The following is a 27,235-nucleotide window of genomic DNA, read 5'->3' on the forward strand; positions in this document are numbered from 1 at the left end:
CAATTGGTGTTATTCAAAACTGCTTTTTAAAATAGGAAAACTTAACATTTTTGTAACACAGGTTAGAGTACTTTCGTATCTGTTCTCATTTGAATCTTCACAATTGTAAAGCAAAGATAAACTTCAAATGTCAGCTCTCACTCAGTAACCTCATTACTAAGTATAGTTTCTGAGCCCTTGCCGTTTGAGGGTCCTGCCTTCGGTTCTCTGCTTTAGTTACAGAAGGTAATAAGCTTCTTCCTCTCTCCCCACCTGACTGCCTGAAGGCACAGGGATCCTGGAGGCCCCTTTCCAGCATGTGGGCCATAGACCCAAAGCAATTCAACCCCCAGAACAGATGCTCCATTGTCTCCTCTATACCCTTGGGCTTTTTGAGAATCTTGAGACCGGATGATATTCTCCTGGGCCTTGGTCTTTAATCTGCCTCCTCCATTCCCATTTAGAAGTAACTCACGTGAGTGTTTCTTCAAATGTAACCCTTGCTTTTTTCTTGCCTCCATCTTTTCATTTCCTGTAGGTGTTTGTAGAAGTCTATAACCTGACTGCAGACCCACACCAAATCAATAACATCGCTAAAAGTATAGACCCAGAGCTTTTAGGAAAGATGAACTATCGGCTAATGATGTTACAGTCCTGTTCTGGACCAACCTGCCGCACTCCAGGGGTCTTTGACCCCGGGTAAGTTTGCATCATCCTCAGAAACTTTGTTCCGTGGTCTCCAGCAGTCCTGCCATTCTTGAAGGCACAGGGAGCCTGATGGGTCCTCCTTGCTCTGAGCTGAGCTCTTTCTCTCTGTTCTGCATTACAAGGGGAATACTGTGTCCCAGCGCAGCAGCCAGTTGTGCTGGGAAAATGAGCTGCTCTCCACAGCCAGTGGGTGCTATAGCTGGAGGCGCAGCCCTGCCCGTACCACACGGGGCTCTTCTTCCTCCCTGTGATTCTTGTCATGGTACCACTTGATTGCACTGGTGACATCTGGGGTTGCTTTAGTGTAAGCTGACCCAGGGCTACCCTGTTCCCTAGTGCTTCTGAGAGCATATGCTTTCATTTCTCAGAAGCCCCAATTACAGAAACTTGAATACTTGCCAGTAAATTTAATATATTAAATACACACAATGAAATAGAAAGTATGAACTCTCAAGTGTCGAAATAAATAAGCCCGCTGTAATATATGAAGGTTGGCAAGATATTTAACGCTCACCTAGTAAGTCAGCTCTGTTCCTCCTACTCTCATTCCTCTTAAACAGTAACTTTTCATCAGTAACATGGCTGTCAACACACCATGCATTTGAGCTGTGTGTGGCAAGAAGCCTGTCATTTTTTGCTTGAAGATTATAAAATTCAAAATCAGACTTTCATTGGGAAAGGATTATTTCAGTTCTTATACTCTGATTGTAGGCGAGAGGGAAGAATGATGTCCTAAGCTGATGGAAACTAGTAAATTATTTAGCTACCTTCATGTGAAGTGGTATCTTCAATCCAAATCAGTGAGGAATGTATGTGAATGAGAAAGGGGATTGTAGACAATTTATTAAAAAATGTAGGGCTTCCCTGGTGGCGCAGTGGTTGAGAGTCCGCCTGCCGATGCAGGGGACACGGGTTCGTGCCCCAGTCCGGGAGGATCCCACATGCCGCGGAGCGGCTGGGCCCGTGAGCCATGGCTGCTGAGCCTGTGTGTCCGGAGCCTGTGCTCCGCAACGGGAGAGGCCACAACAGTGAGAGGCCCTCGTACTGCCAAAAAAAAAAAAAAAAAAATGTAGTACTTTTGCTTTTAAATAGTGTATATAGAGCCAAAGAGACATGGATGCCAGCAAACTAAAGGTAACAATGTAAAAAGACAATATCATAATTTTATATCATTTAAGCTAATTAACTTTTATATGGATAATCTTGTTACTGTGTAATTAGTTACTGATCAAGCATTCTGACCACTCAGCTTTAATCTTTCCTCCAAGTTAGTGAAATGGATCCTCATTTGGTGGCAGTTCCTTGAAATAGGAAGTTCATTCTCTAAGATAGAAGCACTAGACTTCTAATTGACACATGCTGATTTTCCAGTTTCTGACAGCTACTTTGCTCAGAATGTTTTACCAAACTAAATAAAGTTAGATGTCTATAGCAGTCGCTGACTGACTCTAGGAATTTAAAGCCAGCATCTAACTAAATCTTGCATAGAGGGTCATGAGACTTGGACATCTTGGACTGTAATGTTGGGCCACAGAAGGTCAGATACAGCAGCCCCGTTAAGTGTTAGAAGGACTCAACCATAGAATTCCCCTATAGCCCTTAGAGCCCAAACAGGTAAATTTCACATGAGGAAATAGTGCTTGGAGTTGTGATTTGCCAAAAGGTCAACTGTTTGGAACTGGTTTAGCAAGATCTCTTGACTTCCAGGCAAGGTTTGTTTTTTTTGTTTTTAATTTTTATTTTATATTGGAGCATAGTTGATTTACAGTGTTTTGTTAGTTTCAGGTGTGCAGCAAAGTGACTCAGCTATATATACATATATGTCTTTTTCGAATTCTTTTCCCATTTAGGTTAGTACAGAATATTGAGTAGAGTTCCCTGTGTAAGTAGGTCCTTGTTGGTTATGTATTTTAAATATAGTAGTGTGTATATGTCAATCCCAAACTCCCAATTTATCCCTCCCCCCACTTTTCCCTTTTGATAACCATAAGTTTGTTTTCTAAGTCTGTGAGTCTATTTCTGTTTTGTAAATAAGCTCATTTGTATCTTTTTTTTAGATTCCACATATAAGCGATATAATGATATTTGTCTTTCTCTGTCTGACTTACTTCACTTAGTATGATAATCTCCGGGTCCATCCATGTTGCTACAGATGGTATCATTTCATTCTTTTTCATGGCTGAGTAATATTCCATTGTATATATGTACCACATCTTTATCCATTCATCTGTTGATGCACACTTAGGTTGCTTCCATGTTTTGGCTATTGTAAATAGTGCTGCAGTGAACATTGGGGTGCATGTATCTTTTCAAATTATGGTTTTCTCAGATATATGCCCAGGAGTGGGATTGCAGGATCATATGGTAGCTCTATTTTTAGTTTTTTAAGGAACTTCCATACTGTTCTCCATAGTGGTTGTACCAATTTACATTCTCACCAACAGTTTAGGAGGGTTCCCTTTTCTCCACAGGCTCTCCAACATTTATTGTTTGTAGACTTTTTTTTTTTTTTTTTTTTTTTTTTTTTTTTTTTCTGTACGCGGGCCTCTCACTGCTGTGGCCTCTCCCGTTGCGGAGCACAGGCTCCGGACACACAGGCTCCGCGGCCATGGCTCGCGGGCCCAGCCGCTCCGCGGCATGTGGGATCTTCCGGGATAGGGGCACGAACCCGTGTCCCCTGCATCGGCAGGCGGACTCTCAACCACTGCGCCACCAGGGAAGCCCTGTAGACTTTTTGATAATGGCCATTCTGACTGGTGTGAGGTGATACCTCATTGCAGTTTTGATTTGCATTTCTCTAATAATGATGTTGAGCATGTTTTTATGTGTTTATTGGCCATCTTTATGTCTTCTTTGGAGAAATGTCTGTTTAGATTTGCCCATTTTTGGATTGGGTTGTTTTTTTAATATTGAGCTGCTTGAGCTATTTGTAAATTTTGGATATTAATCCCTTGTCAGTCACATTGTTTACAAATATTTTCTCTCATTCTGTGAGTTATCTTTTCATTTTGTTTATGGTTTCCTTGGTTCACATTTGTTTTTATTTCCATGACTCTAGGAGATGGATCAAAAAAGATGCTGCTGTGATTTATGTCAAAGAGTGTTCTGCCTATGTTTTCCTCTAAGAGTTTGATAGTGTCTGGCCTTACATTTAGGTCTTTAATCCATTTGGAGTTTATTTTTGTTTATGGTGTTAGGGAGTGTTCTAATTTCATTTTTCTACATGTAGCTGTCCAGTTTTCCCAGCACCACTTATTGAAGAGACTATCTTTTCTCCATTATATATTCTTGCCTCCTTTATCAAAGATAAGGTGACTATATGTGTGTGGGTTTATCTCTGGGCTTTCTATCCTGTTCCATTGATCTATATTTCTGTTTTTGTGCCAGTACCATATTGTTTTGATGACAGCTTTGTAGTATAGTCTGAAGTCAGGGAGCCTGATTCCTCCAGCTCTGTTTTTCTTTCTCAGGATGGCTTTGGCTATTCAGGGTCTTTTGTGTCTCCATACAAATTTAAAATTTTTTTGTTCTGGTTCTGTGAAAAATGCCATTGGTAATTTGATAGGGATTGCATTGAATCTGTACATCGCTTTGGGTAGTACAGTAAGTTGACAGTATGGACTCTTCCAATCCAAGAACATGGTATATCTTTCCATCTGTTTATGTCATCTTTGATTTCTTTCATCAGCATCTTATAGTTTTCAGAGTACAGGTCTTTTGACTCCTTAGGTAGGTTTGTTCCTAGGTATTTTATTCTTTTTGATGTGACGGTAAATGGGATTGTTTCTTTAATTTCTCTTTGTGATCTTTCATTGTTAGTGTATAGAAACGCAACAGATTTCTTCATATTAATTTTGTATCTTGCAACTTTACCAAATTCATTGATGAGCTCTAGTCATTTACTGGTAGCATCTCTAGGATTTTCTATGTATAGTTTCATGTCATCTGCAAACAGTGACAATTTTATTTCTTCTTTTCCCATTTGGATTCCTTTTGTATTTCTTCTCTGATTGCTGTGGCTAGGACTTCCAAAAGTATGTTGAATAAAAATGGAGAAAGTGGACATCCTTGTCTTGTTCCTGATCTTAGAGGAAATGCTTTCAGCTTTTCACCATTGAGCATGATGTTAGGTGTAGGCCTAACAATGTAGGTATTGGCCTTTATTATGTTGAGGTAAGTTCCCTCTAGGCCCACCTTCTGGAGAGTTTTTATCATAAATGGGTATGGAATTTTGTCACAAGCTTCTCTGTATCTATTGAGATGAAAATATTTTTATTCTTCATTTGTTAATGTGGTGTATCACACTGATTGATTTGCAGATATTGAAAAATCCTTGCATCCCTGAGATAAATCCTACTTAATCATGGTGTATGATCCTTTTAATGTATTTTTGGATTTGGTTTGCTAGTATTTTGTTGAGGATTTTGCATCTATGTTCATCAGTGATATTGGCCTGTAATTTTCATTTTTTGTGGTATCTTTGTCTGATTTTGGTATCAAGGTAATGGTGGCCTCATAGAGTAAGTTTGGGAGTGTTCCTTCCTCTGCAGTTTTGGAGAATAGTTTCAATGGAATAGTTTCAAAAGGATAGCTGTTAACTCTTCTCTAAATATCTGATAGAATTTGCCTGTGAAGTCATCTGGTCTTGGACTTTTGTTCATTGAGAATTTTTTAATCACAGTTTCAATTTCAGTACTTGTGATTGGTCTGTTCATATTTTCTGTTTCTTCCTGGTTCAGTCTTGGGAGATTGTACCTTTCTAAGAATTTGTCCATTTCTTGCAGGTTGTTCATTTTATTGGCATATAGTTGCTTGTAGTAGTCTCTTATGATCCTTTGTATTTCTGTGGTGTCAGTTGCAACTTCTTTTTCATTTCTAATTTTATTGATTTGAGCCCTCTCCCTTTTTTTCTTTATGAGTCTGGCTAAAGGTTTATCAGTTTTGTTTATCATTTCAAAGAACCAGATTTTAGTTTCATTGATCTTTTCTATTGTTTTCTTCATCTCTGTTTCATTTATTTCTGCTCTGATGTTGTGATTTCTTTCCTTCTACTAACTTTGGGTTTTGTTTATTTTTCTTTCTCTAGTTGCTTCAAGTGTAAGGTTAGGATGTTTGAGATTTTTCTTGTTTCCTTAGGTAAGCTTGCTATGAACTCCCTCTTAGAACTGCTTCTGCTGCATGCCATAGGTTTTGGATTGTTGTGTTTTTGTTTTCATTTGTCTCTAGGTATTTTTTGATTTCCTCTTTGATTTCTTCACTGATCCATTGGATGTTTAGTAGCATTTTGTTTAGCCTCCACGTGTTTGTGGTTTTTACAGTTTTTTTCTTGTAGTTGATTTCTAATCTCATAGTGTGGATGGGAAAGATGCTTGATATGATTTCAGTTTTCTTAAATTTATTGAAGCTCTCTTTGTGGCCCAGCATGTGATAAGTGCTGGAGAATGTTCCATGTGCACTTGAAAAGAATGTATATTATGCTGCTTTTGGATGGAATGCTCTATAAATATCAGTTAAGTGCATCTGGTCTAATGTGTCATTTAAGGCCTGTGTTTCCTTATTGATTTTCTGTCTGGATGATCTGTCCATTGATGAAAGTGGGGTGTTATTTTAAAGTCTGTTTTGTCTGATATGAGTATTGCCACTCCAGCTTTCTTCTGATTCCCATTTGTATGGAATACCTTTTTCCATCCCCTCACTTTTGTCTATATGTGTCCATAGATCTGAAGTGGGTCTTTTGTAGACAGCATATATATGGGTCTTGTTTTCGTAGCCATTCAGCCAGTCTGTGTCTTTTGGTTGGAGCATTTAATTCGTTTTCATTTCAGGTAATTATCAATATGTATGTTCTTATTGCCATTTTGTTAATTGTTTTGGATTTACTTTTGTAGGTCTTTTTCCTCCCCTTCCTCTTTTGTTCTCTTCTGATTTGATGCCTGACTTTTTATTGTTGTGTTTGGATTCTTTTTTCTTCTTTGTGTGTGTGTATCTGCTGTAGATTTTCAGTTTGCATTTACCATGAGGTTTTGATATAGCAGTCTGTATATATATACAAAATTATTTTAATTTGCTGGTCTTTTAATTTAAAATGCATTTCCAGTATCCTGGATTTGTACTCTTTTCTTCTCACAGTTGCTGGTTTTGATATCATATTTGTGTGTGGATGACTTCCTACCTTTACTGTCTGTTTGACGATTTCCTACCTTTACTGTCTGTTTGCCTTTACCAGTGAGCTTTCTCATTCTTAATTTTCTAGTTGTGGCCTTTTTTTTTTCCCCTGCCTAGAGAAGTTCCTATAACATTGGTTGCAAAGCTGGTGTGGTGATGCTGAATTCTCTTAGCTTTTGCTTGTCTGTAAAGCTTTTGATTTCTCTGTCAACTCTGAATGAGAGCCTTGCTGGGTAGAGTCATCTTGGTTGTAGGTTCTTCCCTTTCATCACTTTAATATACTGTGCCACTCCCATCTGGCCTGCAGAGTTTCTGCTGAGAAATCAGCAACACATAACATACAATGGAATCCCCATAAGGTTATGTGTTGCTTTTCTCTTGCTGCTTCTAACATTTTTTCATTGGCTTTAAGTTTTGTCAATTTGATTAATATGTGTCTCAGTGTGTTCCTCCTTGGGTTTATCCTGCCTGGGACTCTCTGCACTCCCTGGACTTGGGTGATTGTTTCCTTTCCCATTTTAGGGACGTTTTCAGCTCGTATCTCTTCAGATATTTTCTCAGGCCCTTTCCCTCTTCTCCTTCTGGGACCCCTATAATGCGATGCATTTAATGTTGTCCCAGAGGTCTCTTAGACTGTCCTCATTTCTTTCCATTCTTTTTTCCTTATTCCGTTCTGTGGCAGTGATTTACACCGTTTTGTCTTCCAGCTCACTTATCTGTTGTTCTGCCTCATTTATCCTGTCACTGATTCTTTCTGGTGTATTGTTCACTTCAGTTTTTGTGTTGTTCAGCTCTGTTCTTTAGATCTTCTGTCTTCTCCATCTGTGCCTCCACTCTTTTTCTGAGATCTTGGCTCATCGTCACTATCATTGCTCTGAATTGTTTCTGGGTAGATCACCTGTCTCCATTTCACTTGGTTCTGCTGGGGTTTCCTCTTGTTCCCTCGTACAGGACATATTCCTCTGCTGTCTCATTTTGTCTAACTTTCCGTGGTTGCGGTTTCCATTCTGTAGGCTGCAGGGTTGTAGTTTGTTTTGCTTCTGCTGCTGCCCCCTGGTGGATGAGGCCAGTCTAAGAGGCTTGTGCAGGTTTCCTGTTTGGGAGGGGCGGGGTGGGGACTGGTGCCTGCCCAGTGGGTGGAGCTGGGTCTTGTCCCTCTGGTGGGCAGGGCCATGTCAAGGGGTGTGTTTAGCCAGCAGCTGTGTGCTCAGGAAGACTTTAGGCAGCCTGTCTGCTGATGGGGAGGGGTTGTATTCCCACCCAGTTGGTTGTTTGGCCTGAGGCATCCCAGCACTGGAGCCTATATATAGGCTGTTGGGTGAGGCCAGGTCTTGGTGAGAAAATGGCGGCCTCCTGAAGGGCTCAAACCAATGAGTACGCCCCAGAATTACCGCCACCAGTCTTTGTCCCTGTAGTGAGCCACAGCTTCCCCCCCCCACCTCCAAAGGAGACCCTCCAATACCAGCAGGTGGGTTAAGCCCAGGCTCCTGTGAGGTCACTGCTTTTTCCCCTGGGTCCTGGTGTGCACGAGACCTTGTGTGCACCCTCCAAGAGTGGAGTTTCTCTTTGCCCCAGTCTAACCCCGCTGGCCTTCAAAGCCAAGTGCCCTGGGGGGTCCTCCTTCTGATGCCATATCCCCAGGCTGGGGAGCCTGATGCAAGGCTCATAACTTTCACTTCTGTGGGAGAACTCTGAGATATAATTATTTTCCAGTTTGTGGGTCACCCACCCAGAGGTATGGGATTTGATTTTATCACGATTGCACCCCTCCTGTTGTCTCATTGTGGCTTCTTCTTTGTTTTTGGATGTAGGATATCTTTTTGGTAAGTGCCAGTGTTTTTTTTGTCGATAGCTGTTCAGCAGTTAGTTGTGAATTTGGTGTTTTCATGAGAAGAGGTGAGCTCACATCCCTCTTCTCCACCATCTTATCTCCATCCTCAAAACAGCCGTTGATATTTGGTGCATTATCTTAATTGAACAAGCCTCAGTTTCCTTGTATGAGAGGCTTGTCTTGGGCAGCTGCAAGATGAGTAGATCTCCACACCCACCTGGCAGAATCTTGAGGTTTATATAGAGGCTTTAATGGGGCTAAGTCACATACACAGTCCAGATGGTCTCAACAACACCTTACTCTCTCAAGACTTCTTCCATGAAATTGCTTTGTTTTTTTAACCATAACTAACTGTCTTGCACACATTCTGGAGGCTTATAACTAAGATTCTAGATGCTGGCCTTGCTGGTGTTAGCCTGAGCTATATTTAAACTCCACCTGGTTTTCTTTTAAATTCCTTAGCCATAGCTTATTCTTACCTACCAAACAGTTAGGCCGATAGAATCTTCTAGAGTGGGTGCCAGCAGACTAGATATCAGAGGCCCACTCCAGACACCAGCATTTGGAATACAGTGCACACAGATATTTATGTATTTCCTGGGGCTGCTTTTGCACTTCAGCAACAAAGTTGAGTAGTTGGGACAGAGACTGTGTGGCCCACAAACTCTAAAATATTTATTATCTGGCCCTTTACAGGAAAACTTGGCCAACCCCTGCTATAAAATAATATTAAGAGTTAGTGTCTGTTACCATAAGGTAGCAGATCAAAGTAAAATACAATGTTATTTCCAGATCACACAAAGTCCAGCCAGCCTGTGGTTTTTCGTTTTTTTTTTTTTGGCCATGCCCTGAGGCATGCGGCATCTTTGTTCCTCAACCAGGGATGGAACCCGTGTCCCCTGCAGTGGAAGCTCGGAGTCTTAACCACTGGACCACCAGAGAAACCCCCAGTCTGTGTTCTTCATGTCTGCCAGGTCTCAACTTGTTACCACTGGCATTCATTCTTACTTCCCCACGGGTGGTAAATAAGTGATTTTATGTGCCACATATTTTACATGAGTTGCCTTCCTGTTTCATTGGTGGCCAGAGGGGTCGATGACTTACCTAAGCTCATAATGAGCCAGATTCAAGCTCCTGTCAGGTGCAGACCTGCGTTCTTACCCACCACAGTCTGTGTGTCTAAACTGAAAAAGAAGACAGGGCTTTGAAAATGCTGGAAGGGCTTTCAGCAAGGACTAGGCTGCTAGTCCCCAGGCTGCTTTATAGTTGAGGGATCGCCCCCCACCCCTGCAAAAAGTAAGCTCAAACCTTTCCTCCTAACCCCTTTCAGGATTAGCCTTACTTCTGTTTTCTCCTCTCCTCTCCACTTCCACTATATTATTTTGTGCTTGCTGACTTGTGATGGAAATGCTCTTAATTAACTAAAGTACTCTTGCTTTGTACTACAGACTTTCCCACTAGATGCCCTTCTGGTGACTTAATTGTTCCTTTTGTATCCCTTCCTGCCATTCTTCCCAGTTAATATTCTGAGTGAAGTACTCAATGGCTAATTGTAGTTAATGTGACATTGTTTTTTTTCTTTTTCTGTGCCCAGATATAGGTTTGACCCTCGTCTCATGTTCAACAATCATGGCAGTGTCAGGACTCGAAGGTTGGATCCCTTGCCCGCCTCTTTCTGATGAAGTGATTGTAGTAGGTGTCTGTAGCTAGTCTTCAAGACCATGCCTGGAAGGGTTTCTGGACTGGCTTTAAGTCCTGTTTGAACAAGCAACCCAATCAGCTGACTTCCTTGTGCAGTGTGTTAAACTGTGAACTCTGCCTTTGTGTCAGGAGTGGCTGTCCCTGGTCCCTTTATTCAACTGATGATGATACTCCTGAGGTCTTTGTTCTCACCAAACCCTTTCTGTCCTAGGGCCACAGTTCTTGATTATTCCCCATGTGGTCAAAGTCTAGATTTGTAAATCCATTCAGATAAATGGCAGTGCTTTAGGGGGCAAGAGTTTTGGTATATGCTTGACCTAAAATCAGAGGACCTGCATAGCATTCGTGATTGAACACTTCCCTATCAAAAATACTAATATCACATGGCTTGAAGAATAACCATCAGAGCTGAACCATCTGATTAAGAACAAATACCATTGTTTTTAGATCAGTAGAAATACACTGTTTATAATATCCATCACAATGGATCACAAATTCAAAACGCATCCATGAAGCTCTGTTCATTTTTTGGAAATTCTGGGCTGGTGCTACATTGAAATGGAACAGTAGCAAGCTTTTGGTAAAGGCTAATTCCAGGTTGTTACTGAAGGTGATGGACATCTACTTTCCAGGGGCTGCTAACCACATGGAGTGCCAGTGAACACCAGGGGTATCTGGGGAATGTCTCTTCTCTTGATACTTTCCTTTCTCAGATCTGAAATATAAAGTGGGTTAGGTATTTCAGCAGAGAAGAACTTCCAAGGGTTGGTGAAGGTTGTGTTTTCTGAGGGCCTTCTGTAGGTAGGGCTCTCTGGTTGACAGGTTGAAGGGCTACAAATCAGGGTGTAGTAAGTGCCTGTCCAGCAGGGAGCCTGGGTTCTAGTCCCATGTGTGACGTTGTGAGACTCCCTCTGCATATTGCTGACATTCTGTTCATTTGTTAGAAGATGTAGGAATTCCTTAGAGTTGATGCAGAATACCAACTACTTACCTTCTTCCCTTTCAGAAAACTTCTTGAGTTTTTGGAGGCTTGTGTAATTTGGGCCTAATTCACTATTCCTCTGTCGAAACCCAGTCTTCTTGAGATTTCCTCACTGTTTAGAACACCTGCATTTCTGTCTCTTGGCTCGAAGACCAATCCCATTTCTTGTGTTTTCTTCACAGGAAGGTTAATTGGTGACGTGGCAGCAGGGGAGGAGGAGGAACTGTGGTTTATAACCTGTTCAACTCAGGCAGTAGTGATTTTAGCTTTATGTAAGGTCCTAGGTTGAGCTTTAAGCACTTTGTAAGACATGGCCATAAGTAACTTTTCTATCACAATTCCAGATAGCCATGTTGGGTTAACAGCTGTTGGGTTTATTCCTTTACCTCATACAATCCCAGTAACTGTGGTGGTATTTAGAGGTGAAATGGGCAAGTGAAATGAATACCTCTGCTGTGACCATTTTAGGAAAAGAAATTCTAACAATTTTGTAACTAAAAGCAAACTACAATGTTGAGTATGGGTATTGGCTTTATTCTACACTTTTGAGTCTTAACATAAATCAGTCAGCTTAACATAAATCAGTCAGCTTCCACATTAATGGAAGTTGACCATGGTTATTCCTGAATAAAGAGAAACCAACTCTTACCAGGTCTTGTACTGTGATGTCATATTATTCAGTTTTATGATGCTGGTTCCTGAAAGCAGATGATGCCGTAAGAGTGACACAAATCAGCTGCTGATAGTATTCCTGTCCCACTGCTCTTACATTCATCAGACTTTTGTTTGGGGGATGGGCAGGGCAGGGAATGCAGTGAAGCCCTTTTTTTGTACCCCTAATTTTTGAATGGCCTCTAATTTGACTTTTTCTCTTAGACTGGTTGCATTCTGGATCTACACTAAAATCATCTTTCATAAAGAGTCCTGTTTCTAGACTAGCAGACCACAAAATGCACTGGAATTTTTCAGAATGATATATACAAGGGCCCCACTGCAAGAGGCTTGCCTTGTTTCTCTCTTAATTGTACTGATTTGAATTTTGATTATTTTCCCTTTTAAGAAGACCAGGTCCGTATGTATTGGTAATAGAAAACTGTAACCATTAGGAACGAACAGAGGTCTTGGGGAAGAATAGAGATTTTGCCTTATAAGATTTCCTATTACAAAGCTCTCTCTCAAGTAAAATAACATTCCCTACAACTAAAAAGTAGGGAATGCCTTTTGAGTATCTTTGAATTTGACCAATGGTGCTGTTGCAAAATACATTTTAATTGACAACAGTAGGGTTTTTGTACAAAATAGTAATGATAGCCATGGAAGGTTATATTTTTGTGTCTAAGGACTAGTGTTTTAATGAAAGAAGATAAATTGTCCTAGGATCCTTATTAAGAGAAAGCAAAGGGTATTTAAACTGATCCACCAGTGGAACTAGGTGGGAATATTTGAGTCTTGTTTCACCACCGCTTAGGTCCACCTGAATTTGTGAATTCATGTGTTTGCATCATCTGTTCTTAGAAGTTATTCTGCCCTGGCTCTGTGTCATTTCAGTCATTTGACTAAGAAAGTGCCCTTTGAAGGACCCTGTTCACTGCTGCACTTTTCAATGAATTAAAATTTATTTCTGTTCTAGTGGGAATGTGTCCTTTGTTTTAGTCCACAAGTAGTAATTTTGACAAAATGTTCTTTGCTGTATACTGTTTAATGTTTTAATCACTCACCTAGTACTGGAGATGGGCTGTCTCGCATCGGGTACCATACTCCCTACCTGGAAACCTCGTTCGTGTATATGTGTGGTCCCTGCTGCCCTGTATCCCTGAATGAGCACCATGTAGAAAATCCTTCCTGATAAATCGTTATGCATTTACAGTTTGGAGAGAAAAAAAAAAAAAACTTACCTTGATCAGCTTTAAATTAGATAAACTGAGCTCACCGTCAGAGGTGCCTTGCCTTGATGTTCAGTCATGGGATCCATTGCCCTAAATGAGAAGTAAGTCCTACTGGAGTTGACAAACTTTTTCTTAAAGGGATAGTTAATATTTTAGGTTTGCAGGCTATGTCTCTATCACAGCTACTTAACTCTGCTGCTTCAGTACAAAAGTAGCCACAGACAACACAAATGAATATGCATGGCTATGTTCCAACAAAACTTTACCCAAAAAACCCCATAATTTGCCAACCCCAGACCTAGTAGTTTGCCTCTTATAAGAAAAACAAGATGTTAGAAGATACCCATAAAGTTTCCAGACTACTATAAGAAAAACAAGTAATTGAGTTTATCACAGTATCAAGCCACCAAGGAAGAGGAGAACATTTATTTACTTAGACTCAAAGTGAGGGTAAGTACAGACTCTACTAAATCCATTTTTCTAATTTGTAGCCCCGCCCCCCCCACTGAGACTGTACCCTGCCCTGTAGAACCAAACACTACAGATTTAATATTTGTTTCACCTTCTTTCTCTACCTGCCGTGGGTTTAAAGGGCTAGTCACGTGTGTATCTTGAAGTCTGTAGCAGCAAGAGCAGAGAACCTAAAGGCCCCAAACTGAACGCACTGTGCAGAGACCTTTACTGATGGCCTAGGAATTACTATATAAGATTTGCATGTGGGACCTGGGAGCCGGCTTCAGGAGTACCACAGAGTAGTTGACAGTTCTAAGTCTTAGTATTTGAGAGGAAGCTTTCATAACCACCTTCTGCTGGTGAGGCCTGAGATCTTATATATCCTCACAACCTGCCCCTCTGACTGATGCTGATAGGTTCTCAAAGGGCAGAGAAATACATAGAATGGTTGTAATTAGTATTTATTGTGATAAAAATGGCTCTGCCAACAAGCTGCTTTCCTCAGTTTATCCAAGCTCACAAAGCTCATTAGTCAAAGAGTCAAGATTTCAAAGATGTGGCTTTGAAGACATCTGTCTATTAAACTCTGCTCTCCTCTGATGTAAGAAGGATTTTACCCTCCCTCACGTCTGAGTCAGTGCCTACTCTGCCTGGACGTGGGCTGGGTTATGAAAGGAAATTACTCTCTTCTTGACCCCCAGGACATTACTGCGTAGATTGAAAACTCATCCCTGCTATCTGTAGTTACAGGGAAAACACAGGTTCAGACTAAGAAGGGGAGTTGACACTACCATTCAAGTGGCTTCTTGTGCTCCACAGCATGACTTTCGAGAACAAAGTGAAAACAGCTCCTCTGACAAACCCTTAACTAGACTCACCAAGAATAAAAGGGGCTTGGGCCTCCCTGGTGGCGCAGTGGTTGAGAGTCCGCCTGCCGATGCAGGGGATACGGGTTCGTGCCCCGGTCTGGGAGGATCCCATATGCCGCGGAGCGGCTGGGCCCGTGAGCCATGGCCTCTGGGCCTGCGCGTCCGGAGCCTGTGCTCCGCAACGGGAGAGGCCACAACAGTGAGAGGCCCGCATACCGCAAAAAGAAAAAAAAAAAAGAATAAAAGGGGCTCAATTAAGTAAAATCACAAGTGAAAGGGGAGACATTACAACTGTACCACAGATAGAAAGGATCATGAGAGAGTACTATGAACAACTAATTATATGCCAACAAATTGGATAACCCAGAAGAAATAGATAATTTCCTAGAAACATAAAGCCTTCTAGGACTGAATCATGAAGAAATAGAAAATGTGAATAGTCTGATCACTAGTAAGGAGATTGAATGTAATCAACAAGCCTCCCAATAAACAAAGAGTCCAGGACCAGGTAGCTTCACTGGTGAATTCTGCCAAGCATTCAAAATGGAACTAATACCAATCCTTCTCAAACTCTTCCAAAAACAGGAGAGGAAGGAACACTTCCAAACTTATTTTATGAGGCCAGCATTACTCTCATACCAAAACCAGACAAGGACACCATAAGAAAAGAAAATTACAGGTCAATATCCCTGATAGAGGCAAAAATCCTCTAACAAGATATTAGCAAACTGAGTTCAACAATACATTAAAAGGCTCATACACCATGATCAAGTGGAATTTAGTACAAGGATGCAAGAGTGGTTCAACATCCACAAATCAATGTGCTATATACCACATTAACAAAATGAAGGATAAAAAACATGATCATCTCAACAGATGCAGAAAAAGCATTTAACAAAACTCAACGTTCATGATAAAAACTCATACAGAGTGCATAGAGGAAACATACCTCAACATAAAAGTCATAGATGACAAGTCCACAGCTAACAATAAAAAGCTGAAAGCCTTTCCTCTAAGATGAGGAACAAGACAAAGATGCCCACTGTCACACTTTTATTCAACATAGTATTGGATAGCTGATTCACTTTGTTATAAAGCAGAAACTAACACACCATTGTAAAGCAATTATACTCCAATAAAGTAAAAAAAAAAATTTTTTTAATTTAAAGAAATTTAATCTTTAAAAAAATAATAGGGCTTCCCTGGTGGCGCAGTGGTTGAGAGTCCGCCTGCCGATGCAGGGGACACGGGTTCGTGCCCCGGTCTGGGAGGATCCCACATGCCGCGGAGCGGCTGGGCCCGTGAGCCATGGCTGTTGAGCCTGCGCGTCCGGAGCCTGTGCTCCGCAACGGGAGAGGCCACAACAGTGAGAGGCCCGCATGCCGCAGAAAAAAAATAAAAAATAAAAAAAATAAAAAAATAATAAAAGACAAAGACAAGGATGTGAAGAAAAGGGAACCCTTGTGCACTGTTGGTGGGAATGTATATTGATATAGGCACTATGAAAAACAGTATGGAGGTTCCTCAAAAAATTAAAAACAGAACTGCCATATGATCCAGTAATCCCACTTCTGGGTATTTAGCTGAAAAAAAAAAAAAAAAAAAAACCCAAAACACTGATTTGAAATCCCACGTTCATTGCAGCATTATTTATAATAGCCAAGGTATGGAAACAGGTAACCTAAGTATCCTATCCATCAAAGGATGCATGGATAAAGAAGATGTATATATATACATACAATAGAATATACTATTCTGCCATTAAAAAAGAATGAAAAAAAAAAAAAAAAATGAAATCTTGCCAGTTGTGACAATATGGATAGACCTTGAGGGCATTATGTTAAGTGAAATAAGTCAGAGAAAGACACATACTTTATTATCTCATTTTTAAAACATTTTTATTGGAGTATAATTGCTTTACAATGGTGTGTTAGTTTCTGCTGTATAACAAAGTGAATCAGCTATATGTAGACATATATCCCTATATCCCCTCCCTTTGTGTCTCCCTCCCACCCTCCCTATCCCACCCCTCTAGGTGGTCACAAAGCACTGAGCTGATCTCCCTTATTATCTCACTTATGTGTGGAGTTAAAAAAAAAACTACAACAAGACAAAAACAAAGCTCATAGATATGGAGAACAGACAGATGGTTGCCAGAGGTGGGGGTGGGGAGTGGGAGAAATAGGTGAAGGGGGTCCAAAGGCACAAACTTCCAGTTATAAAACAAGCCATGGGGATGTCATGTACACCGTAGTGACTATACTTAATAATACTGAATTGCATATTTGAAATTTGCTAGGAGTACACGTTAAACATCCTCATCACAAGAAAAAAAAATTTGTAACTGTATGGCAATGTATGACTAATATAATGACCAAACCTGGTTTACCAAGAGAAACTGGCACAAACCTTTTGCCAAAACCTATCCAATTGTAGGTACCTGGGACAGGGCAAAGCTGTCCAGTGGTAGAGGCTTGACTTGTCTCCAAAGGGGGAATAAAAAAGTCTTACATACATTATCTACTTGAAGAGTATAAGCAAACGCTAGTTTGCAGCTATAATTACTAAAACCAAGTAGAAGCTGCTTTGTTGGAATGGTTGCTAAACTGTTGGTCTCAGCACATGCTGGAAAATATTTTAACGGACTCTCTCAGCTGGCAGACCCCAGACACAAATCCAAGTCTTCCCTCCAGTGGTTCTCCATAACCCACAAAGGCTGGTGCAGCGGGGAGAGCACAGCACAGGGGTGGAGCTGCTCTTTCAGCAGCTGCTACAGGCCAAGATTCTGGCCTGCTTTCTGAGGCACCTGTTGTCCAAGATCATCAGACGCTACTTCCTTGCCTCATCCTAATGCTAGGAAAGCAGCTCAGAAATGCGACTGATTCTGTTCTTGCTTAAGTCCCTAAGAAAGTGGCTGCCCTGTGTCCTTTTCTTCCCCAATCCTCCCGCTTTTCCCAGCTCCTCCCAGATCAGGTGAGGAGCAGCTTTATTAGGCCTGACATCAACATGACATCTTGGATTCTTCCAGCAGTCTGGAATGAGTGACCACTAACTGAGTCATCTATCAGGCAGCCTTCAGCCTGGGACTGCACTTTTATGGATGCTCCCATAAAAAATGAAGCCCAGGGCGCCGAGTCTAGTCCTCTGTACAGCAGGGGAAAACAAAAACTGGGGGCCTCGGTCCTCCTGCCCCCTTCCTCTTCCTGTAATGCCACTTAAGGCCCTAGTTAAGGGTTCAGCCAGGGGTGAACACTGACTTCACGAGGAGAGGCAGGAAGCTGTAGCTCAGGGTCTGCCTGTAGAGCAGCCCCATCCCTTCTCAAAGCTGCCCAAGTAGCTGTTTCCAGACACTGTGAAATGTTTAGTCCCACAGATGTTATGCCCTGCAGCTCAGAGAGATACAGAAAGAGCTGAAGATATGCTCCAGTCCCCACAGAGATTCCTATCCGGAGTGAGAATTCACATGCATGACAACACTGAGCAGAAACAAAGGCCAAGGCCCCCAGACAGCACCTACGTGTGACCCTCTGGTCTGAATCGCTCAGCACCTGGCAGTAACATGACAGCACGGGCAGCCCTAGTCCCAGCTGCTCTGAGCATTTTGGGTCTAACGTGTAAGAGAAGACAGACAACACTCTGCCACTGTATTTATGGGGAGGGCAAGGAAAGGCACTGAATGAAGATTTCTTGGTCTACGAATTGCCCTAGAATCTTTTGTGTTGCCTTCCCTGAACACGAGTCTCAAAAACAAAAACCAAGAAAGGACTTCCCTGGTGGCGCAGGGGTTAAGAATCCGCCTGCCAATGCAGGGGACACGGGTTCGAGCCCTGGTCCGGGAAGATCCCACATGCCGCGGAGCAACTAAGCCCGTGTGCCGTAACTACTGAGCCTGAGCTCTAGACCCCAAGAGCCACAACTACTGAGCCTGAGTGCCACAACTACTGAAGCCCGTGCACCTAAAGCCTGTGTTCCACGACAAAAGAAGCCACCACAATAAGAAGCCCGCGCACCGCAACGAAGAGTAGCCCCCGCTCAGTGCAACAAGAGAAAGCCCACGTGCAGCAACGAAGACCCAACGCAGCCCAAGATTAATTAATTAATTAATTTTAAAAAAAGAATAGAAAATATTTGTTTGAAAAAATGTCCCTCCTGGAAATTACATCCTAGGTGTTGCTTCTTAGATGAAGTTTAGTGTCAACATGATATATAAACATGTTGGCCCAGTAGTAAAGCAGCCATACCACTACAGGAAGAAGAACTTGGAGAATAATACCACCTTACACTGTGTCAGGCTTCACGGTGTACAGAGTACCTTGACCTTCATCATCTTATTCAGTCCTCACATGAGCCCTGTGAGGAAAGCAAACACATGATACCCTCCCACTTTACACGGGAAAAAAAGTTGAGCTTGATCCAGAGCAATTGCCATTGTAAATTTTAACTTGCCCTTGCCAAAGATGAACTCTTAACCTGTGGAGAATTATTTAGACCTACATAAGTTCCTTTCTTGTAACAGAGGAAAAACAGCTAGAGTGACGCCCACATAACAGGCTGCCAAAAAAAGGCCTGAGAAACCAGTGGCCATTGTGTAGAAAATGTTCATGTAAATCATGAATTCTGCCAGGTAACTCCTGCTCATCCTTAAAATCTTAGCTCTAAGTCACTCCCTCAAGGAAGCCTTCTCTAACTGCCTAAGTAGTAGACTCTCGTAGCACTCTGTACTTCATCTTTGTGACACTTACCGGTTTGCATTACTCATAGTCTGGTTTCCGTGAAGACAGGACCATGATGTTCCTTCTCAGCATAATCTACCCAGTACCTGACATCCTTGGGTAATTTATACATACTTGTTGAATTAAAGAAGTTAAAACACTTGGTATTCTACTCAAGTTTCTTTTTATGCAAAGAACAGAACAAACTAATATAAGTGACAGGAAAAAAAAAAAAAAAGAAAGGAAAAGGATGGTTGTAAGAATACAGCTATCACAGAACCCAACAGTAAACAGATACACTCATTCCTCAAATATGATTACAATTTGTTCTAAGCTGTTGGTGGCAGGGTGGGGGGGGGGGGGGGGGTGCGGGGAGAGGGAGGGAGGGGAATAGGAGGGGGTGGAGGAAGGAAGGAAGGAAGGAAACAATCATAATTCACATTTTAATAAGCATAAACCCTACTGTATTTCCAATAATATGAAAGTAGGCTTACATATTAAGTTAGAATATTATTGATCATATGCATTAAAGTTACATACTGTAAATAACTAAATTTCTGAGGGAACCAAAAAGTTGATAGTACCAAGCGACATCAGCACCTGTCATTTGGCAAACTTTTCAAAACTAGGCCAAATTAGGAATGTATACAACTCACCTTTTTTTTTTTTTTTTGCACAAAATAACACTAATTTTTAAGGAAACTTACTTCAATGCAAGGACCTTAAATACAAACATATCAAGTATATCTGTAGAATCTGTAGTGATGGCAACTGTCCTGTTCCTGAGGTGGTAATTTGCATCTTCTCTTTCTTGCCTGGTCTGTATGGTTAGAGGATTATCAACTCTGTTGATCTCTTAAGAACCCACTTTTGGTTTCATTGATTTTGTTTCTGTTTTCTATTTCATTTATTACCACTCTTTATTACTTCCTTTCTTCTGCTTACTTTGGGTTTGCTTTTCTTTTTCTTGTATCTTTAAGTGGAGGCTGAGGTCATCCATTTGAGCCTTTTCGTCTTTTCTAATAGGCATTTAGTACTGGGTTGGCCAAAAAGTGCCTTTGGTTTTTAAGTAAAAATAAAAGACGCATTTTTTATTCTCACCAATAACTTTTTTGGACAGTGTATTCACTGTTTTGTTCCACTAGTTTCTGCCATTTTTCAGGCAATTTCATAATTCTATCTTCCCAAAACTTTTTATCTTTTTGAGCAAACAACTGTTCCAGGTGCCTTTTACAATCTTGCAGGGAACTGAAATTTTTTCCATTAAGAGAATTTTGTAAAGACCAAAATAAATGGAAATCCAAAGGTGCAATGTCTGGTGAATATGGTGGATGAATCAGAACTTGCCAGCCAAACTAACAGTTTTTGCCTGGTCATCAAAGAAACATGCAGCTTTGTGTTATCCTGATGGAAGATTTTGTGTTTTCTATCGACTAATTCTGGACGCTTTTTGTCAAGTGCTGCTTTCAGTTGGTCTAACTGGGAGCAGCATTGTTGGAATTAATTGATTGGTTTTCTGGAAGGAGCTCATAATAGAGGACTCCCTTCCAATCCCACCATATACACAACATCACCTTCTTTGGATGAAGACCAGCCTTTGGTGTGGTTAGTGGTGGTTCATTTCACTTACCCCATGACCTCTTCCATTCCACATTATCGTACAGTATCCACTTTACATCACCGGGACCTTCCTGGTTGCACAGTGGTTAGGAATCCACCTGCCAACGCAGGGGACACGGGTTCAACCCCTGGTCCGGGAAGATCCCACATGCCACGGAACAACTGAGCCCGTGCACCACAGCTACTGAGCCTGTGCTCTAGAGTCCGCAAGCCACAACTACTGAAGCCCACGCACCTGGAGCCCGTGCTCCAGAACAAGAGAAGCCACCATGGTGAGAGGCCCACGCACTGCAACGATGAGTAGCCCCTGCTTGCCGCAACTTAGAGAAAGCCTACATGCAGCAACGAGCAAATTTAAATAATAAATAAATTTTTAAAAAACGGAACATTTTCATTACATTTCAGTAGAGAATTGCATGCGAAAATACAGTCAAGAAGGTTTATCTTCACTTATATAGAACCCAAACATCAAAGTGATTAACATAACCAAGCTGGTGCAAATGATTTTCGACTCTTGATTTGGATATTTTGAGTATGTCAGCTGTCTCGTGTAATGTTGACTGTTCTCAATTAGTGTCTCGATTTGATTGCTATCAACTGGTCTACCCGACTGTGGACCATCATCCAGTGAGAAATCTCCAGCACGAAACTTCACAAACCACTTTTGACAGGTTCGATCACTCACAGCACCTTCTCCATACACTGCACCAATCTTTTTTTGCATTTTGGCTACGTTTTTAACTTTCTTGAAATAATAAAGCATAATGTGCCGAAAATGTTGCTTTTTTTATTTCCACCTTCAATAGTAACACTTTTTTTTTTTTTTTTTTTTTGCGTTATGCGGGCCTCTCACTGTTGTGGCCTCTCCCCTTGCGGAGCACAGGCTCCGGACGTGCAGGCTCAGCGGCCATGGCTCACGGGCCTAGCCGCTCCGCGGCATGTGGGATCCTCCCAGACCGGGGCACGAACCCGTGTCCCCTGCATCTGCAGGCGGACTCTCAACCACTGCGCCACCAGGGAAGCCCCAGTAACACATATTTGACCGGAGACGTATTACAGCCACAGGCGTTAGTTTCTGCAAAAATCCCCCAGTCAATAATGTGTTAAAATGGCTACACAAAAACTCACCAATTTTGATGTCTTTTTTTAAATGCACACTGATTGTTTTGAATGAAGCTAAAGACAACTAAGTGCTACGAGAGCCATCTTACGGAAAACAACGAACGAAACTTTTGGCCAACCCAATACTATAAATTTCCCTCTATTTGTACTCTGGATCCCATCGTAGAAATGGGCACAGGAGTACAGAGCTCACGTAAACAAAGATACTTCCCTCCTGAGGGAAGAGGGTATGATTAGGCATCCGACAGCTAACAAATATCAAGCAGGTTCTGAATCTACTCTTTCCATCTCCCAGGGGCCACACGGCCTTCTCCTCTCTGCTCCTCTCTGCTCTATTCTCCTGCTTTCTCTGCAGTCCTTCTCTGCCCCTGAAACAAGGCCCAATGGTGGGTTCAGTTCCCTGGTTTATAAGTACCCATCACAGACTAACTACAATTCCTTTGTTTCTTTGTTTGTTTGTTTGTTTGTGGTACGCGGGCCTCTCACTGTTGTGGCCTCTCCCGTTGCGGAGCACAGGCTCCGGATGCACAGGCTCAGCGGCCATGGCTCACGGGCCCAGCCGCTCCACAGCATGCGGGATCTTCCCAGACCGGGGCACAAACCCGTGTCCCCTGCATCGGCAGGCGGACTCTCAACCACTGCGCCACCAGGGAAGCCCTCCTTTAAAATTTTAAGAAAGTTTAACTGATCAACAGCCTTGTATCTGAGGCCTAACTAAGATCCAATTAGTCATGGTCAGGGCACAGGGTCAAGCTATGTATAGAATTATCCTTTCCAGTGGTAAATGAGGCAGCTCAGGGAGCCTCTCTGCAGGCTAGCCATTACTCTCAGTATGGAAGTAATTTGTTTAAAAAGAGAGAGAGAGGTACAACTGTGCACATGGATATATCCTTTCAGTCTCTGAAATACTCTGGAGAGCTCTAAGATTTACAGTTAGTAATTGAAAAAACACGGGGTGCTTATTAAAGTAGCAGATTCTCAGGGCCTAGTATTAGCTTTGGCGTGGGGCAAGATTTTTAAATCCTCCTTTTAAAAATCAGCACCGGGCTTCCCGGGTGGCGCAGTGGTTGAGAGTCTGCCTGCTAATGCAGGGGACACGGGTTCGAGCCCTGGTCTGGGAGGATCCCACATGCCACGGAGCAACTGGGCCCGTGAGCCACAACTACTGAGCCTGTGCGTCTGGGGCCTGTGCTCCTCAACAAGAGAGGCCGCGACAGTGAGAGGCCCGCGCACCGCGATGAAGAGTGGCCCCCGCTTGCCACAACTAGAGAAAGCCCTTGCGCAGAAACAAAGACCCAACACAGCCAAAAATAAATAAATAATTAATTAAACAAACAAACAAACAAATAAATAAATAAATAAAAATAAAAATCAGCACCTCCAGTAGTTCTGGAGGTGGTCCATAAAGAGACAGAGTAATAACTTCATTTTTGTCTTGAAATCTCTTCCAACAGATCTTGCCCTTTCCCAACTACTAGCTTCATAACAACTTCTCCCCCAAGACCTACTGCGCCTCTGCTTGGATCGCCTTACTTGCAAAAGAACGAAAATTTAAAAATCAAGCTGGGGGTGGAAGGTGACACGGGACAGGAACATCGTTCCGGCCTCACCCACACCCTACACACTAGCTCGTTACCTTCCTTGAAGCACACGCCCTTCCCCAGCACACACAACTCCTGCAGCAAGTTTATCTGGAAGAAAGGCAATGAGGCTTGGGCTTTTCTGAAGGCTGATAGCCAGGTTCCTCGGTTTCTAAGGCTGCGGTGTATTCTCAGATAAGCATCTTTTATTGATAAGGCATTCAGTGACATGCTTGATTTTACCTAAAAGTCACTGACTTGGAACATCTTCCTTGAGAGATCACACATGCAAGAAAAAACATGTGAAATGTTTGCCATTCTAAAAAGAATCTGAAGACACCATTTGTAGTTTTGAATAAAAGATGTGAATTTAAGCTATTGCCTCCCGCCCACAGAGTAATAATTCAAGGATTCTAACTTTCGGCAAGACACCTCAGTGTGCTGCTCCAGAATTACTAGAACTTTAGCAAATTTTATCACACTTGAAAATCAGAAAGCCCTCTCGAGCAGAGCCCCCTAGAATCCCACTTCAGAGAAAAGGAACTGCACAGGGTTTAATTAATCTCCTGTGTCCACACAGGGTGGCTAAATTGAGGGGAGGGTGCACACACCAGGCAAACAACCAGATCTGTGCCACTAAAGACAGAGGCAGGTTCAAGGTAAGCTTCCTTGTTTAGAAAAATCAATACCAACTCTCCTGGTTAAAGGAACTCCCTCCCTGGGAATTCCCTGGTGGTCCAGTGGTTAGGACTCTGCGCTTTCACCACTGAGGACAAGCCAGGCAGTGCAGCCAAAAAAAAAAAAAAAAAAAGGAACTCTCTCCCAAACACAAAGCCAAAACCCAACTTCTCTTGAAACGTACGAAGAATCCTGATGTTTTGTTTGTGTGCAAACATTTTCAAATGCCAATACTCACCTTTCTCAGAAAGGAGAAAAGAGGAGCTTTTGGAGTTCAGCTGCCACCAAGTGAGTCACAAGTGACTTTGGAAACTAAGATGAAAAGGTCTGTCCTCTACCCGGTCATTCTCACCTTACAGAATTAAAGGGAAAGATCTGTCAAAAAACTAAAATGAAACCAAAATCACCAACCCCCCAAAAAAACAAAAACCAACAAAACTTAAAAAACCCAGGGGTGGGATGGATTGGGAGACTGAGATTGACATATACACTACTATGTATAAAATAGATAACTAATGAGAACAGACTGTTAGCACAGGGAACTCTCCTCAATGCTCTGTTGTGACCTAAATGGGAAGGACATCCAAGGAAGAGGTGATACATGTATACATGTGGCTGATTCACTTTGCTGTACAGCAGAAACTAACACAAAGCAGAAACTAACACAACATTGTAAAGCAACTATACTCCAATTATAAAACAAACTAACCCTGCAGATGGAGTTAATACATCTTACCTCACAGTTATTTAACCTGCCCGCTCCTTTCCACCACCAACCCCCCCACCCCATTTCTCCCCCCATCCTTATACAAAGCTGCTTTCTTAATTTAGCACTTAATTAAGCAAGTAGCGATTCACACCAGACAGGTGTATACTTTCAAGACTTTGAACACTTAGTTTCCCATGTTTCTTTGGAGAGGACCATCCTTGATGAGGGAGTAAAACTCCAGCGTTTTTAAGTATTTGGTGGCTCCTGGGAACTGTGACTTCTCCCTGAAGCTATTATTCTGGTGGTTCCAGGGAATTATTTTACTAATTACAGTGAGAACATGGGGTTTGGTTACCTGCTCTGTCCGTTTCTTGCACACAACAGAACCTGTAAACAAAAACACAGGTAGGCGTCTCCTTCTACCTAACTTAGTATCATCACTTAAATGGAATGCTAAATGAACAGCAACAACAAAACGATGATAGAGCGCTCTGACATCAAGCCACAAACCCCAGCTGTGCCCAAAGAGGCCTGCTTTCAGATGAACTGCCCATTCGAGGCATCCTAATGGGCCCTTCACAGGTAGTTTTACTGAAAAACTCGGTAGATCGGTAGAGCGTATAGGAAAAGCCGGTGGACAGGCAGGGCAGCTCTGCCACTCACTCCCAGAGGGGCCGCGGGCAAGTTGCTGGACCTCAATGCGTTTGTTTCCTCATCTGTAAAATGGGCATGTTGACAATACCTATCTCATGGGAGAGAAAATGAGTTAATACATATTAAAGCTCTTCAGAATAATGCCTGGCACATGGTCTACACTGTGTTTGAACTTGCTATTATAGCACAGAAGGTCCCAACTTAATGATGGTTTGACTTACAGTTTTTTGACTTTACGATGATGTGAAAGTGATATGCATTCAGTAGAAAACGTACTTGGATCTTTTTTTTTTAATTTATTTATTTTTACTTCTGGCTGCGTTGGGTCCTCGTTGCTGCGCGCGGGCTTTTCTCTAGTTGCGGCGAGTGAGGGCTACTCTTCATTGCAGTGTGCGGGGCTTCTCATTGGGTGGCTCCTCTTGTTGTAGAGCACGGGCTCTAGGCGTGCAGGCTTCAGTAGTTGTGGCACTCAGGCTCGGCAGTTGTGGCTCACGGGCTCTAGAGCGCAGGCTCAGTAGTTGTGGCGCACAGGCTTAGTTGCTCCACGGCATGTAGGATCTTCCCGGACCAGGGCTCGAACCTGTGTCCCCTACATTGGCAGGCGGATTCTTAACTACTGAGCCACCAGGGAAGCCCCTGTACTTGGATTTTGAATTGTGATCTTTTCTCGGGCTAGTGATATTTTTTGTTTACGAGGGTAAACAACCAATAGACTTAGAACCATTCTGTACTCAGAGAACCATCCTGTTTTTCACTTTCAGGACGGTATTCAGTACATTACATGAGATATTCTAATAAAATAGGCTTTGTGTCAGATGATTTTGCCCAACTGTAGGCTAATGTATGTGTTCTGGGCAGGTTTAAGGTAAGCTAGGCAGAACGATGACTTTTGGTAGGTTAGGTGGATGGAATGCACTTTTGACTTTACGATATTTCCAACTTACAATGGATTTATTAGAACATAACCCCACTGTAGATTAATGAAGATCTGTATAGAGGCTCTCCCCCTTCTTTCAAAAACACAAAACTCGTAATCAGGATCACCTGACAGGGTCCCAAAACAGTGTACAATTCTTGAGAACTAATTTTTCAACATAAGAATATTCATTTAAACTATTATCAACAGGTAACAAGTTCCCAGGGCAGGAAGCTAACTCCCTTTAAGGGATAAAAATTCCAAAACACTCCCACTGCACCCTGGGTAGTAACCCAGGCCAAACTTCCAAACGAGATTCTTCTGGATATTCTGGTGAAAAAGATCTATATTGAGCCATCATTTCTATCATAATATTTTCACTTACAAAGCAGCTATGGTACTTGAAATGTTTTCCTCCTTACTGATTCACCAGTGCCTCTAGGGGGCAGTGCAGTAGTAAGAACACTTGCCTCCAGCAGGCTTGGAAGCCTAAGAGGAGAAGCAGTTGTGCATCCATCCCATGTGAGACAGTCACACTGACCCCAAAAAAGATACTTTAATGTTAAAAGGGGTCTATTTTAAGGGTAGGAGGCCTTCTGGGCAGGAATGGGTGGTGAAGGAAGAGGCTAAGAGACAATGTTCTATTTTGGTAGTGGTCACAGGGCAGCCA

General features: G+C 42.2%; 1 protein-coding gene across 1 annotated transcript in view; it reads left to right on the forward strand.

Annotated features, from left to right (window-relative positions):
* Positions 1 to 12,995, forward strand: part of GNS (glucosamine (N-acetyl)-6-sulfatase) — a 53,339-nt gene extending 40,344 nt beyond the window's left edge. The window contains exons 13-14 of the mRNA XM_081250294.1: positions 518 to 678; positions 10,278 to 12,995. Coding sequence (XP_081106420.1) covers positions 518 to 678; positions 10,278 to 10,362 — 246 coding nt within the window. The 3' untranslated portion in view covers positions 10,363 to 12,995. The remainder of the gene's footprint in view (positions 1 to 517; positions 679 to 10,277) is intronic.
* The last annotated feature ends 14,240 nt before the right edge of the window (positions 12,996 to 27,235 follow it).

The sequence above is a fragment of the Mesoplodon bidens genome (assembly GCF_964165515.1).
Source record: "Mesoplodon bidens genome assembly, chromosome: 11".
Classification (NCBI taxonomy): domain Eukaryota; kingdom Metazoa; phylum Chordata; class Mammalia; order Artiodactyla; family Ziphiidae; genus Mesoplodon; species Mesoplodon bidens.